General features: G+C 48.9%; 1 protein-coding gene across 1 annotated transcript in view; it reads left to right on the top strand.

Moving 5' to 3' along the window:
* Positions 1-4977: 4977 nt before the first annotated feature.
* gdpd4a (glycerophosphodiester phosphodiesterase domain containing 4a) overlaps positions 4978-16013 on the top strand; it is a gene marked incomplete at its 5' end in the record, with an annotated part of 11448 nt that continues 412 nt past the window's right edge. The window contains 12 exons of the mRNA XM_062473514.1: positions 4978-5042; positions 5177-5282; positions 6596-6699; positions 8395-8488; positions 9069-9128; positions 9486-9584; positions 9731-9824; positions 11044-11189; positions 12054-12136; positions 13400-13550; positions 14364-14582; positions 14936-15093. Of these exons, the coding sequence (XP_062329498.1) occupies positions 4978-5042; positions 5177-5282; positions 6596-6699; positions 8395-8488; positions 9069-9128; positions 9486-9584; positions 9731-9824; positions 11044-11189; positions 12054-12136; positions 13400-13550; positions 14364-14582; positions 14936-15093 (1379 nt within the window). The remainder of the gene's footprint in view (positions 5043-5176; positions 5283-6595; positions 6700-8394; positions 8489-9068; positions 9129-9485; positions 9585-9730; positions 9825-11043; positions 11190-12053; positions 12137-13399; positions 13551-14363; positions 14583-14935; positions 15094-16013) is intronic.

Genomic DNA, 16013 nt, shown 5'->3' with positions numbered 1-16013 from the left:
GCTCCATCACGCTCACTTCCTGCTCCATCACGCAGTTCCTGCTCCATCACGCTCACTTCCTGCTCCATCACGCTCACTTCCTGCTCCATCACGCTCACTTCCTGCTCCATCACACTCACTTCCTGCTCCATCATGCTCACTTCCTTGATGGTTTTATGAGTCTGTATTTGCCTAGCGTCCCAGGGCTGTAAAATGCCAGGAAGGCGGACAGGGAACCTACCCAGCCTTTGTCTCCCTGGGCAGACGTGCTGCAGAGCAGGTGTGTGTCACTGGCAGCTGTGCAGCAGCCAGGTAGGCACATTTATGCAGGGAGTCAGATGGCTGAGCGGTGAGGGAATCGGGCTAGTAATCCAAAGGTTGCCAGTTCGATTCCCGGTCATGCAAACTGACGTTGTGTCCTTGGGCAAGGCACTTTCACCCTACTTGCCTCGGGGGAATGTCCCTGTACTTACTGTAAGTCACTCTGGATAAGAGCGTCTGCTAAATGACTAAATGTAAAATGTAAATTTAATGAGGTCTTACTCATGGTGTCATACTTGAAAGCCATAATCCACAGTTTGTTCAAACAACGCCACACAGTTTGCTAGCGCTGCGTAAACTCTGTTATCTTAGCTTCATTTAGAGAAGGTGAGTTGTGTTCATTCCAAGAACGTAGGGTTCTATGGTAACGCAACTGTGAAGTTGAGGTCACTGCGGATCATGACTTGACTGGGTTGCTGGAGGGAATATGAAGAGAGGCATGCTGATGTTATCAGGGAGCTAGAGAGGAAATGAGAGGTGCCTGGGGGTGAGGTTAGATGAATGGACCTGCGCTGTCTCTCCTCATTGATGAAGTCTGGATGATGTGTTTATTATGCAGAGACCGACCTCAAGGCATCCATTTTAGCCGAGCAACATTTCTTCATTAATTTGTATATATTGGTTTTTGAAAAATGATGGGAGCGCTGTGTGTGTGTGTGTATGAGCTCATAAGCCAGAAGTGTCTTTGGGCGTCGCCTGGGGAGGCTGTTCTGACCCAGCATGGTGCCATTGTAAATAAGGAACTTGTTCTGTAATTCTAGAGTCAATTTTAAGACTCCGTCTGTAATGACCCCAGATCTGCTCTCTGGGAAGGTTAACTGACCCCAGACCTGCTCTCTGGGAGTGTTAACTGACCCCGGATCTGCTTTCTGGGACGGTTAACTGACCCCAGATCTGCTCTCTGGGAGGGTTAACTGACCCCAGATCTGCTCTCTGGGAGTGTTAACTGACCCCAGATCTGCGCTCTGAGAGGGTTAACTGACCCCAGATCTGCTCTCTGGGAGGGTTAACTGACCCCAGACCTGCTCTCTGGGAGGGTTAACTGACCCCAGACCTGCTCTCTGGAAGGGTTAACTGACCCCAAATCTGCGCTCTGAGAGGGTTAACTGACCCCAGATCTGCTCTCACGGGAACGGTCCTCTACCCAGAGTGCATCTGTTGTTAGAGGCTGTGCAGTGATTGGTCCTGACATCGTCCTCTCTTGCAGGAAGGACGAGCAGATGATTAATGAAGAGAAGGAGAGGTGGAGGAGGAGGAGGGGGGGGGTTGAGGTCCCGAATACCAATGTTCGGCCTTCCATCTAAATCCACTCCGGCCAGAGTGCTGGAGATGGCATCGTCAAGGACAGGGGTCACCGTGACAACAGCATCTCTGTGTGTGTGTGTTTGTCAGCCCACTATGTGATATATAGTCCTGTAAAGGAATATCCCCAACCCCCTCATGAAGTTATCACACTGAGAGAAGCATGGCAGAGTTCCCACAAGACTCACTATGTCATTCATTACATAGGGATATTCCACTGTCTCAAAGTGGATGGAGACATTTACATTTGCATTTAGTCATTTAGCAGACGCTCTTATCCAGAGCGACTTACAGTAAGTACAGGGACATTCCCCCGAGGCAAGTAGGGTGAAGTGCCTTGCCCAAGGACACAACGTCATTTGACACGGCCGGGAATCGAACTGGCAACCTTAAGATTACTAGCCCAATTCCCTAACCGCTCAGCCACCTGACTCCCTAGACTTTGACTCGAGGCTGCTAACCTAACGCACCAGCCATTCAGGGTACAACTGAGTTGAGTTAGTTATTAATGGGTTCTAAATATATCTATGGTCCATTACAGGCCAGGAACAAACACAAAACGTATAGACTAGTGTTTCATTAAAACATAATCCTTTTTATTTAGCATCTAGCTCTGTGGCGGTGACTGGAAGTTAGATGTTAGCATCTAAGTGAGCCTCTGGTGTCCACTGTTCTGTTTAAAGGAGTAGCGTCACACATATGTGATCGTTCGAAAGCGGGCCCCATAGAGTACCGTCACACGTGTGATTCTGAACATTCCAACCGACTATTTTCCGATAGACAAAAACTATATGACAAACGCTATAGTATGGCTTCAAAATTTACAATTAGGAGGCTAACAAGTAACACTAGCAGGTAGTAGCATTGCTACAAGTATTATGCTAGGTTGCTAGGTAACGGAAGCTAACTAAAGCTAGCTAGCTTCCGTTTTGGAAAAATAACTCACTCTGGTGGAAGCGTCGGTAATATTTAGAACTCACTCCTTAAAAGGTTAACCATGCTAGAGAGAGACACACAGAGAGACCACAGTGTGGTATCTTGTCCCTTCCTTTCTTCTTGTTCTCTCCTAACACCTCTCACCCTTCTTTCTCTCTCTCTTTCACTCTTTTTCTCTTCCTCTCTTTTGTTGCGGCTCCCTCCACCTTTCGTCCGGCCTTGGAAGAGCTTTCGTGCCTGTGTGCTTTCTCCCAGACACAGGTCGAACTCTTGTCCGGTTGCTATGGGATCAGTCACTGACGTCTCACTGGGGGTTAGGTCGTTACAAAGTTCCTTCCTGTTAACCTTCATCTGATTGGATGTTCTCACAGATCAGAGGTCAATGTCTGCGGAGAGTGTAACGTGTGTGTGTGTGCATGTGTGTGTGTGTGGCCTAGGCCTCTATTTTTGCCCCTAAGCTCTCATGCTTTAATGTCCTCAATAGGATTTAGCTGGACCATGACAGTAAGGCCAAAGCCGCTTTTTCTACCATCTCCCACTACGCTGCTCAATACTTCCTTCCCTTCTAGTTCTTTCTTTCTGTTTTTTTTCTAGTTCTCTTTCTCTAACCTGTCACTGTCACAACTTGTCAACTCAGGGGGTCAGATGGCTGAGTGGTTAGGGAGTCGGGCTATTAATCAGAAGGTTGTTGGTTCGATTCCCGGCCGTGCAAAAATGACGTTGTGTCCTTGGGCAAGGCACTTCAACCCTACTTGCCTCGGGGAGAATGTCCCTGTACTTACTGTAAGTCGCTCTGGATAAGAGCGTCTGCTAAATGACTAAATGTAAATGTAACTCATGGCTGTAAGGGTGAAGCAGGGCCCTGGTTCTCTCACCCCCCCCCCCCTCCCCAGTCTGCACACTGACATAATCACATTGACCAGTCTGACCCCACTCTCTAACAGCTGGTGAGTTTGTGTGTGTGTGTCTGTATTTGTGTGTGTACTGTATGTATGTGTGTGTGTGTGTGTATGTGTGCCTGAGTACAGATTGTGTGTGTGTCTGTATGTGTGTGTGTAGCATGTGTTTGTGAGCATGCTGATGAACTGGTCATGTTAAAGCAGGATGATAATTTGTGTTCTCTGTCCTCTGACTCCCACTGCGTTTGTGTCTCGCTCCGTGCCGTTTGTGTCTCGCTCCGTGCCGTTTGTGTCTCGCTCTGTGCCGTTTGTGTCTCGCTCCGTGCCGCAGCACCGAACGAAGCTGGGGCTGAAGTCACCGTTGCCATGGCAGCGCTGTGACCCGCCTGGTTGCGTTCCCTGGTAGTTAAGAGGATTTATTTATCGATCTCATCGTCGTAAATACCTGGATTGGCAGATCACCACTAGCTTGATCGGAATTTATGTTTACTCTATAGGGGTGGAAGTTTGATGTGTGTGTCTGTGTCTCTGTGTGTGTCTGTGTGTCTCTGTGTGTGTGTCTGTGTGTGTGTGTTTAGGACCACCTGTTCCTTGATAAGCAGAGATACAGCCTGTGTTGGTCTGACTCTTGGCTTCTCTCTCAACCTACACTTTGAGACACAACGCTTTCTACCAGAAACACAGCCCGTCTGTCCTCACAGTTATTCCTGTCTGTTCTGTTGGTGATGGACGTAAAGAGAGTCCTCACACACACACACACACCTGCACCTTCATACAGAAACAGGGCTTAGCTGTTGGGATTTGTGTGTTTCAAGAACAGAGAGTATATGCCTGTTTGAGCCCAGTGTTTTGGTCCCACACAGCACAGAGGATGTGCTAGAGTTGGGGCTAACTTTATGTGGGTCAGAAATGTAGGTCCTTGCAGCATTTGATCAGGGTGTTGGGTTTGGTATTGGGGTCATGGCAGATTATGCACTGTGGGTTATGTAAAGTAAATATTTTGGTCCTGGTGAGGCTGGAATGAGGGTCCATGAGGGGGTGAATCGTGTGTGTGTGTGGGGGGGGGGGTGTTTCCTTGACAAGTGCAGGGAGAAGATAGTGTGTGTGTGTGTGTTAGGGGTCTAGATACCATCTCCTGGGAATTTAGAACCAGGTCACCGCTAGAACACCCCCCCCCCCCCCCCCCCCCCCCCCCCCCCACACACACACACACACACACACACACACACACACACACACACACACACAGTTCATGAAGATGTTAGATATAATATAATAATAATACTTATGTGAATGATGTGCTGAACTGATAGACTCTTTGTTTCTCTCTCTCTCTGTCTCTCTGTCTGTATCTTTCTGTTTGTCTCTGTCTCTCTTTCTGTTTTTCTCTCTTGCTATCGAACAGATTGCCTTCTGAAGTTACTGAGCCCTTGACAGATTTCTTCTTGTGTGTTTGTCCTCCTCTCTTTTGCCCTCCCTGCCTCCCTCCCCTCCCCTCCCCTCCCCTCCCTCCTCTGTGGGGATGCTGGGCTGCAGGTGAGGGTGCCCCGTGACCAGACTGAAGCTGGGGAAGCTAAAGGTGGTGCGGCGGCAGCTGCTGCAAAGGTACACACACACATACACACAGACACACACACACACACACACATATATATATATATATATATATATATATATATATATATAAAACTATAAACACTCACATTATGAAGCATTGTTGTTTTTGGGTATCATTGCAGATATGAGCACCAGCCATTCGTTTCCTGCCTGGCAGGTCTCTACGGTTGCCAATGGAGACGCTACCAACGAGCGAAAGCGCAGCCTGGGGAGTGCTGCTGCAGCAAGGTACACACACACACACACAGACAGATACACACACACACAGACATGAAAGCACACAAACTCCAGCTCCCACACATACACACACCGAGCAAAGCGTCCACTTTTACCAAAACAGCGTGTTTTGTCAGTTTGCTGACGGGTGCGAAGCTGACTGAGCACGTGCAGAACATCGATCCCTGAGTTCCTCTGCTGACGTCTCTGTGTTTCTAAAACTGAAGTACAGTAGTGCCCATGTCTAACTGTCCACTGGGCCCTCAGCCACAGCCACGGACTTCCTGTCTGCGACGTCGTTTCCCTGTGGGTTTGGCTGTGAAAACAGGAAGTGGTGTTGAAATACAGCCTTCGGAGTTTGTAGTCAGGAGAAGGCTGGTAAACGTTGTGTCATCCTGGGGACAGGTGGTCCTCGTTCTCATTTAGGAGTTCAAAGACCAACCGCAGACCGTTAGGGACGTAGCGACCTAGAGCAGAGAAAGACGGAAGGCTTTTAGTTAGTCGTATCTGTTGGCCTCACAGTAACTTTTTGAACTTTGACCTCAGAGGAAACAAGCACAAACGTCTGAACATACTGGGTCAGTTCAGGTCTTAGTCTTTTACAGGCTAACTTACGTAACATACTGTAAAAATGTTGTTCACTTAGGTGGGCCTTTCTGTGTGTGGGTCTGGTGTTATTAATTATTCAATACATTCAACAAGTTGTTTGTGTCCTAAGCATTATATCCAATGACTACATTGTGCGAAGTCTGTCTAGTTTACAGAACATGATAGTGTATTGTAGCACACACCTCTGCTGGTGTTTTACCGTAACTTGATACCTTAAGTTGCAATGAAATCAATCCAGTAAAGTATTATGTGAGTAGATAACACGATGTGTGTGTGTGTGTTCCTCAGCTGGAGTATGTAGATAACACGATGTGTGTGTGTGTGTTCCTCAGCTGGAGTGTGTAGATAACACGTTGTGTGTGTGTTCCTCAGCTGGAGTATGTAGATAACATGATGTGTGTGTGTGTGTTCCTCAGCTGGAGTGTGTAGATAACACGATGTGTGTGTGTGTGTTCCTCAGCTGGAGTGTGTAGATAACACGATGTGTGTGTGTGTGTTCCTCAGCTGGAGTGTGTAGATAACACAATGTGTGTGTGTGTGTTCCTCAGCTGGAGTGTGTAGATAACACGATGTGTGTGTGTGTTCCTCAGCTGGAGTGTGTAGATAACACGATGTGTGTGTGTGTTCCTCAGCTGGAGTGTGTAGATAACACGATGTGTGTGTGTTCCTCAGCTGGAGTGTGTAGATAACACGATGTGTGTGTGTGTGTTCCTCAGCTGGAGTGTGGCAGTTTTGGCCTCCTGATCCTGACTTTCTTCTTGAGTTTCATGTTTCTCTACTTCTGGACCAAAGCTCAGAACGACTACAATCACTTTGACTGGTGGGTCTCTTTCACACACACACACACACACACACACACACACACACACACACACACACACGTGCACAAACACGCACGTGCACAAACACACACGTGCACAAACACAGACACACACACATTCTCACCCTCAAACCCATGCATATGTACACACCTACACGCACTGATGTATGAATACTTTGTGTGTGTGGAGATACTAAAGACAGGTATGTGTGTGTGTGTGTGTGTGTGGAGATACTAAAGAACGGTGTGTGTGTGTGTGGAGAGAGAGACTAAAGACAGGTGTGTGTGTGTGTGGAGAGAGAGACTAAAGACAGGTGTGTGTGTGTGTGGAGAGAGAGACTAAAGACAGGTGTGTGTGTGTGTGTGTGGAGAGAGAGACTAAAGACAGGTGTGTGTGTGTGTGGAGAGAGACTAAAGACAGGTGTGTGTGTGTGGAGAGAGGCTAAAGACAGGTGTGTGTGTGTGTGTGTGGAGAGAGACACTAAAGACAGGTGTGTGTGTGGATAGAGAGACTAAAGACAGGTGTGTGTGTGGAGAGAGACTAAAGACAGGTGTGTGTGTGTGTGTGGAGAGAGACTAAAGACAGGTGTGTGTGTGTGGAGAGAGACTAAAGACAGGTGTGTGTGTGTGGAGAGAGAGACTAAAGACAGGTGTGTGTGTGTGTGTGGAGAGAGACTAAAGACAGGTGTGTGTGTGTGTGGAGAGAGAGACTAAAGACAGGTGTGTGTGTGTGTGTGTGTGTGGAGATACTAAAGACAGGTGTGTGTGTGTGGAGAGATACTAAAGACAGGTGTGTGTGTGTGTGTGTGTGTGTGGAGAGAGAGACTAAAGACAGGTGTGTGTGTGTGTGGAGAGAGACTAAAGACAGGTGTGTGTGTGTGTGGAGAGAGAGACTAAAGACAGGTGTGTGTGTGTGGAGAGAGACTAAAGACAGGTGTGTGTGTGTGTGTGTGGAGAGAGACTAAAGACAGGTGTGTGTGGAGAGAGAGACTAAAGACAGGTGTGTGTGTGTGTGGAGAGAGAGACTAAAGACAGGTGTGTGTGTGTGTGTGTGTGGAGAGAGACTAAAGACAGGTGTGTGTGTGTGTGTGGAGAGAGACTAAAGACAGGTGTGTGTGTGTGTGGAGAGAGAGACTAAAGACAGGTGTGTGTGTGTGTGTGTGTGTGGAGAGAGACTAAAGACAGGTGTGTGTGTGTGTGGAGATACTAAAGACAGGTGTGTGTGTGTGGAGAGATACTAAAGACAGGTGTGTGTGTGTGTGTGTGTGTGTGGAGAGAGACTAAAGACAGGTGTGTGTGTGTGTGTGTGGAGAGAGAGACTAAAGACAGGTGTGTGTGTGTGTGTGTGTGTGTGTGTGGAGAGAGAGACTAAAGACAGGTGTGTGTGTGGAGATACTAAAGACAGGTGTGTGTGTGTGGAGAGATACTAAAGACAGGTGTGTGTGTGTGTGTGTGGAGAGAGAGACTAAAGACAGGTGTGTGTGTGTGTGTGTGTGTGTGTGTGTGTGTGTGTGGAGAGATACTAAAGACAGGTGTGTGTGTGTGTGTGTGGAGAGATACTAAAGACAGGTGTGTGTGTGTGTGTATGGAGAGAGAGACTAAAGACAGGTGTGTGTGTGTGTGTGTGGAGAGATACTAAAGACAGGTGTGTGTGTGTGTGGAGAGATACTAAAGACAGGTGTGTGTTGTTCCCAGGTTTAACTTTGGTGCTCTGGGCTTCTGGTTCCCCTGGTCTCTGGTGTTGCTGGTCTTGGCTGCAGCCCTGTTCACCTACATCACTCTGCTCCTGGTGAGAACTGCTCTATTCTCTATAGCTCTGTACTACTCCTGAGGAGAACTGGTCTATACGTATATAGCTCTATACCGCCAGTGATCTTGTTCTATACTCTACAGCTCTATACCGCTAGTGATCTTGTTCTATACTCTACAGCTCTATACCGCTACTGGTCTTGTTTTATACTCTACAGCTCTATACTGCTACTGGTCTTGTTCTATACTCTACAGCTCTATACTGCTACTGGTCTTGTTCTATACTCTACAGCTCTATACTGCTAGTGATCTTGTTCTATACTCTACAGCTCTATACTGCTAGTGATCTTGTTCTATACTCTACAGCTCTATACTGATAGTGATCTTGTTCTATACTCTACAGCTCTATACTGATAGTGATCTTGTTCTATACTCTACAGCTCTATACTGATAGTGATCTTGTTCTATACTCTACAGCTCTATACTGATAGTGATCTTGTTCTATACTCTACAGTTCTATACTGCTAGTGATATTGTTCTATACTTTACAGTTCTATACTATGACTGTTTGTTATAAACAAATTCCATGCTCATGATCTCAACACACACATGTTGTGCAGGTTCTGGCAGTGTGTTTACTGTCTGAGGGACAGAGGCTGTACCTTCACTGGAGTCACAAGGTAAACACACACACACACACACAGATCACACAGATCACATGTGAATAATTGTATTATTATTGTGTAGTATAGTGTATTATTTATTGTTATCTGTATATTTAGGAAGTTTTACTTATTTAAGCTTAGCATAGATGTAAATTAAGTTCTGTGTACTTATTTGTTATGTTATGTCATGCCAGGTGCTTATTGTCAGGTGCTACCTGACAATAAAAGACTTGAACTTGAACTTGAAATCATACTAGCACTATGCACAGTAGAGCACATACAGTCCCTAAAATACATCGGTTGGTTTCTACACGAGGATACGTGGTATTGGGAACCAGGGTGTCTCTTAGCTGTGGGTTCTGTGTCTCTCAGATCGGCATTGTGGTGACGTTGGTGTTCTCCGTCACTGCTACGGCCATCCTCTCTGACATCTGGAACAAAGAATGGAAGACCCTCCTCCTCTCGCTGCAGGTTGGCCAGCTCACAGGCAACAGACAATCACATTCAAACAATAGCTGTCAATCATACCATGACGAGACATGTAAACGTTTATGGGTTATTCAAATGTAATAACTGTAATCATGTTGACGCTTCCCCTCTCATTCTTGATTGGCTAGGTCACGGCTCCATTCCTCCATTTGGCTGCGGTCTTGATAATGACTCTTCTGTCCTGGCCAATAGCGTTGCACTTCTTCCGCATGAACAAGAGAGGTAAGCCCTCTGATTGGCTGCAGCTGCTCCCGCTAATGGCCACTGATTGGGTGTCGGGATGCTTGGTAGAAGCTGAGAGGTTGCGCTTGTGGAGGTGTCTGTGTTGTCTGTGCTCTGTTTTGATAAGTACATAAGGGCCTCACCTTGTTGGTTGAAAGGATACCGCACTTTAACCTGCCATGACGCACTGTCTGGCCTCGCATCATCCTGTGGGGACCTCTCTTTCCGTCTCTGCCCCCTCTCTCTCTCTCTCTCTCTCTCTCTCTCTCTCTCTCTCTCTCTCTCTCTCTCTCTCTCTCTCTCTCTCTCTCTCTCTCTCTGTCTCTCTCTTTTGCTCTTTGGTATCCACGGTCCTTGATAGCCTGGTTGCCGTGGTGATGCTGCAGTTTGAGTGGCTGACTCATGACTGGGCCTAAAGAGAGGGATGACGATTGAAGGATGGAGGGGTGAGAGGGAGAGAGACAGAGAGGGATGATGATTGAAGGATGGAGGGGTGAGAGGGAGAGAGACAGAGAGGGATGATGATTGAAGGATGGAGGGGTGAGAGGGAGAGAGACAGAGAGGGAGGATGATGGAGGGGTGAGAGGGAGAGAGACAGAGAGGGAGGATGATGGAGGGGTGAGAGGGGTGAGAGGGAGAGAGACAGAGAGGGAGGATGATGGAGGGGTGGAGGGGTGAGAGGGAGAGAGACAGAGAGGGATGATGATGGAGGGGTGAGAGGGACCGAGAATTGGCACAGTGACGCTGATTCTGTCACCCACGCGCCAGCAGACACAATATCTGTCGTTCTTTATCTCTCAAACAAAGATCTACGACTGGAATCTTACAGCAGACCATTCAACTGTCTCTCTTCTCCTCCAACACTCCAGTCCAACACGAGGTTGGAGTTAGGATCAGAGATAGTTGGGTTAGAGTTAGGCGTGGTTAAGGGTTAGGGTTCGAGTCAGTTTACCCATCTGTCGTATAAGGTCAGGTTTTTCAAGGTCATATTAGTCTGATTAAGATCTGATCCCGACATTACAACGCTTGTATATCCCTGTAATTGGGGCACATTGAAGCTATTAGTTTGTTTCTGTGGAGGGTGGGGGTGAAATATGGTGTGATTTTTCTGGCAGGTCATCACCCTGAATTCAGAGCTTAGACTATTCTGAGGCATTATGTGAAAAGGCCATACTGACCCAAAGACCTTTCTCTCTGTGTGTGTGTGTGTGATCTGCAGTGAGACAGGTAGCTATCCTGGGCCTGTATCTGTCTGTGCTGTTTGCCCTCTACCTGGTGCCCCTGGGCATGTACTCCCCCTGCATCCAGGAGGCAGGCAGCCTGGGGCCCCCTCCCAGGCTCATCGGTCATCGAGGAGCCCCCATGGTAGGACCCCCACCCTAACACCCCTGACCTGGGTCCCTTACGGCAGGAAACATGGACACCTGGGGGTGCTTAATTTGCGTCAACCACTGCATGAACCCAATGGACAAGTCCTCATACGGCCCTGCTCTGAGACGAATAGAATGCATTTCAGTCATTTTTAATGAGCTTTTTCCGCATTTATCGATGTAATCAGCCCAGGTCTGAAACTGGCACACACAGTAGTCACAAGATCTGAAATACGTTCAGTAGGATTACTAGGTTTAAAACAATGAACAATGCTTTATACCTTACCACATATTATCAATCAGAATCAGAATCAGAATTCGGTTTATTCGCCATGTATGTTATACAAACACGGAATTTACTGTGGCAGGGAGGTGCAAAACACTAAACATATACAGATCTTAAATTAAGTAAAAGTCCAAAAGTTTAACTATTTCTAAGAACTAAACAATCTAAGAATACAACAATTTAAATATCAAATAAAATATATATAAAAATAAGAATAGAATGAGCAGCGTGAATGGTCAACATAGTGCAATCGGATACTGAGATAAAGTGGCTTATGCATACTGAATTGCCATTAGATGGACTTATAATAGTTAAATAAGTGAATGAATGAATGTCTGCAACTGAAATATAACAGAACCAGAAAAGCAAACAGGACCAAAAATATAATAACACCAACAAACTAGTCAGTGTAGGAGGGCCCTGCATCACTCCTGGAGTTTCTGAGAGAAAAGTCGATTAAGGCTTTGATGAAAAAAATAGAACAGGTGACAAATCGTGACTTGGCAACCATGCAGTGCATATGCCCTTGCTGATGTGTGTGTGTTGGTGTGTGTGTTTATGTTTGTCCAACAGCTTGCTCCAGAGAACACTCAGATGTCCTTTGAGAGGGCTGTCGAGACGGGAGCAGAAGGACTGGAGACTGACGTCACCATCAGGTTAGCCTAATCCAGTTAGCCGTTAGCGCTCCCATTCCCCCAGCACAGGCCTGCTAGCTCCAGTTAGCCGTTAGCGCTCCCATTCCCCCAGCACAGGCCTGCTAGCTCCAGTTAGCCGTTAGCGCTCCCATTTCCCCAGCACAGGCCTGCTAGCTCCAGTTAGCCGTTAGCACTCCCATTCCCCCAGCACAGGCCTGCTAGCTCCAGTTAGCTGTTAGCGCTCCCATTCCCCCAGCACAGGCCTGCTAGCTCCAGATAGCACTCGCTGACCTCAGGGGATTGCTCATGTACTGTAGCATGACTCAGCTTTAGCTGTTAGCGTCAGTGTAGCTATCCTGGTGCCGCCTCACCTGTGACCTACACCCACACGCGCAACACACACGTAACACACGCACAACACGCAAACAACACACACAAACAACACACACACACGTGATTGTGTTAACAAAGCAATGAGGCCCTTACCTGAACGATTGTGCTGACTTTCAGCTTTAGAATGGGAAGAATACTTAAGAATGCTTGAACTTTGCATTGTTACATAATTGCTTGCATAATCAGAGTCATGACATTACTTTTTATTTGACTTTTAATCCTTTTTCTGTTGGACTCCGTCTGCCTCCTCCTTCCCTCTCCCCTTCTCTCCCTCTCCCCCTCTCTCTCCTTCCCTCTCCCTCTCTCCCTCTCCCCCTCTCTCTCCTTCCCTCTCCCCTTCTCTCCCTCTCCCCCTCTCTCTCCTTCCCTCTCCCTCTCCCCCTCTCTCTCCTTCCCTCTCCCCTTCTCTCCCTCTCCCCCTCTCTCTACTTCCCTCTCCCCTTCTCTCCCTCTCCCCCTCTCTCTCCTTCCCTCTCCCTCTCCCCCTCTCTCTCCTTCCCTCTCCCCTTCTCTCCCTCTCCCCCTCTCTCTCCTTCCCTCTCCCCTTCTCTCCCTCTCCCCCTCTCTCTCCTTCCCTCTCCCTCTCCCCCTCTCTCTCCTTCCCTCTCCCCTTCTCTCCCTCTCCCCCTCTCTCTCCTTCCCTCTCCCCTTCTCTCCCTCTCCCCCTCTCTCCCCTTCTCTCCCTCTCCCCCTCTCTCTCCTTCCCTCTCCCCTTCTCTCCCTCTCCCCCTCTCTCCCCTTCTCTCCCTCTCCCCCTCTCTCTCCTTCCCTCTCCCCTTCTCTCCCTCTCCCCCTCTCTCCCCTTCTCTCCCTCTCCCCCTCTCTCTCCTTCCCTCTCCCCTTCTCTCCCTCTCCCCCTCTCTCTCCTTCCCTCTCCCTCTCTCCCCCCAGCTATGACGGAGTCCCCTTCCTGATGCACGACGACACCCTGAGAAGGACCACCAACGTGGAGGAGGTGTTTCCTAACCGCACACACCTCCCTGCTGCCATGTTCACCTGGGGAGAGATCCAGCAGCTCAACGCTGGGGCCTGGTTCCTCTCGGTGAGATACACACAGTCACAGACACACACACACACACACAATCACAGACACACACAATCACAGACACACACACACACACACACACACAGACACACAGGCTCAGAATCCCAGACACACCTACAATACCAGACACACTCACAGACACACACAGATACACACATACAGCGTGTTTGCCTGAGATTGGTTTGTTGAGATATATATTGGCTTCTCCAGCTAATTTATTTGAAGTATGAATGCTAATCCCCAAAGGGGGATATGAATAGGATTAGCACTGGTGTACCTTGAGGTGCCAGTCACACACACACACACACACACACACATACACACATACACACGCAGGTCTGATTCATGGACTCTACCTTGAGGTGCTAGGAGAAAGCTGACAGCTCTGACAGAACTGTAAGTCGCTCTGGATAAGAGCGTCTGCTAAATGACTAAATGTAGAGCTCTGTCGGCCATCTTGGCAGAGGAAGTGTTATTTTGTAAAAACTAAAACCTGGATCCTGCTAAATTCAATAACCCACAGTGAAAATACTTTACAACTAGGTTCCTAATTTAGAATGATCTGTATATTAGGTTGAGGTACTAACTGCATGATTAGCTCTCCCCGTCTCAATCCCACCTTTCTCTTCTCTTCTCTTTCCTTCTCCTCCCTCCTTCTCTCCCTCCCACCTCTCTCCTCTTTCCTTTTTCACCTTTTCTCATCGCTCTCTTTCTGCTGTTTCCTGGTCCTCCCTCTCTCCCTGCTCTCTCCCTCCCTCTCTCTTCCTTCATCTTTACCTCCCTCTCTCCCTCCCTGCTCTCTCCCCCCAGAGGGATCCCTTCAGGACGGCGGCGTCTCTCTCCGAGGTGGAGCGCGAGCGGGTGGAGAACCAGACGGTGCCGTCTCTGAGTGACTTCCTGGATGTGGCGTCTAGGAGCGGCAAGCTGGTGCTCTTTGACCTCCACAGACCCCCCAGTGGTCACCCCTACCGACAGTCCTACATCAACACCACACTGGAGGTCATACAGGCACACATCAACTCCAGCCAGGTAGGCAGACGTGTGCGTGTGTGTGTGTGTGAGAGAGAGAGCAAGTGTGTGAGAGAGAGTGGGCATTGTGTATGTTTAGTTGGTGGGGGGTTTGGAGAATTCGATTTTTTGTGTGTAATGTTTACATTTACATTTAGTCATTTAGCAGACGCTCTTATCCAGAGCGACTTACAGTAAGTACAGGGACATTCCCCTGAGGCAAGTAGGGTGAAGTGCCTTGCCCAAGGACACAACTTCTGATTACTAGCCTGATTCTCTAACCGCTCAGCCAGCTGACTCCCACCTTCTTTGTGTGTGTGTGTGTGTGTGCGTGTGTGTGTGTGTGTGTGTGTGCCGGGTGCGTGGGTGCGCAGGTACTGTGGCTCCCAGCGGAGCAGAGAGACCTGGTCCAGGAGTGGGACCCAGAGCTCCAGCAGACCTCAGGACAGACAGCCTCCATCCAGGAGCTACAGGACGACCACATCACCACTCTCACCCTGCATTACAGCACCATGACGCAGCCTCAGATCAGGTACACACACACCGTACACACACACTCACACACTCAGGTACACAACAGCAGATACAGATGGCGGAAGTGTCCTTTGTGGCTCCGTCTCAGTCTGATGAGCTTCTCCATAGACCCCGAGGGAGGGGAGAGAGAGAAGCTTACAGAACAAGAGAAGAAGAGATGGGGAGCTGGGGGCAGAGTAGTTGGAATGAGAAGGATAGATAAGGCTGGAGGGACACAGCCCTGCAGAGATCGCAGATGTGGAGGGGAGGAATACCGCAGGTGAAACCTCTGAATGAGGAGAGACCCACTCACTCTAGAGGATGACTTACATCATGTTAATTATAGTAATCACAACATTGACAAGCACGCCTCTGAGGCAATTACATCTCAAAGTGAAATCGGTCTTCCCCCTCTCTCTAGCTTACTCTCTTTAGCACCCCCCCCCTCCGCCACTCCCCCACACCCCCCCCCCCGCCACTCCCCCACACACCCACACTCACCCCCCCCCCTCCGCCACTCCCCCACACACCCACACTCACCCCCCCCGCCACTCCCCCACACTCACCCCCCCCGCCACTCCCCCACACTCACCCCCCCCCCTCCGCCACTCCCCCACACACCCACACTCACCCCCCCCGCCACTCCCCCACACTCACCCCCCCCCTCCGCCACTCCCCCACACACCCACACTCACCCCCCCCGCCACTCCCCCACACTCACCCCCCCCCCTCCGCCACTCCCCCACACACCCACCCACACACCCACAGTATTGCCTGTCCAGTGGAAATATGTGCTGCATTCACATCATAACAATCAGAACCCATTCCTCTCTCTCTCTCTCTCTCTCTCTCGCTCTCTCTCTATCTCTCTCTCTCTCTCTCTCTCTCTCTCTCTCTCTCTCTGGCTGTAAAATTGCCTCACCACCAGTGCTATCCATC

This window comes from Osmerus eperlanus, chromosome 11, assembly GCF_963692335.1.
Source record: "Osmerus eperlanus chromosome 11, fOsmEpe2.1, whole genome shotgun sequence".
Classification (NCBI taxonomy): Eukaryota; Metazoa; Chordata; class Actinopteri; order Osmeriformes; family Osmeridae; genus Osmerus; species Osmerus eperlanus.
This window is presented reverse-complemented; position numbering and strand designations above follow the sequence as displayed.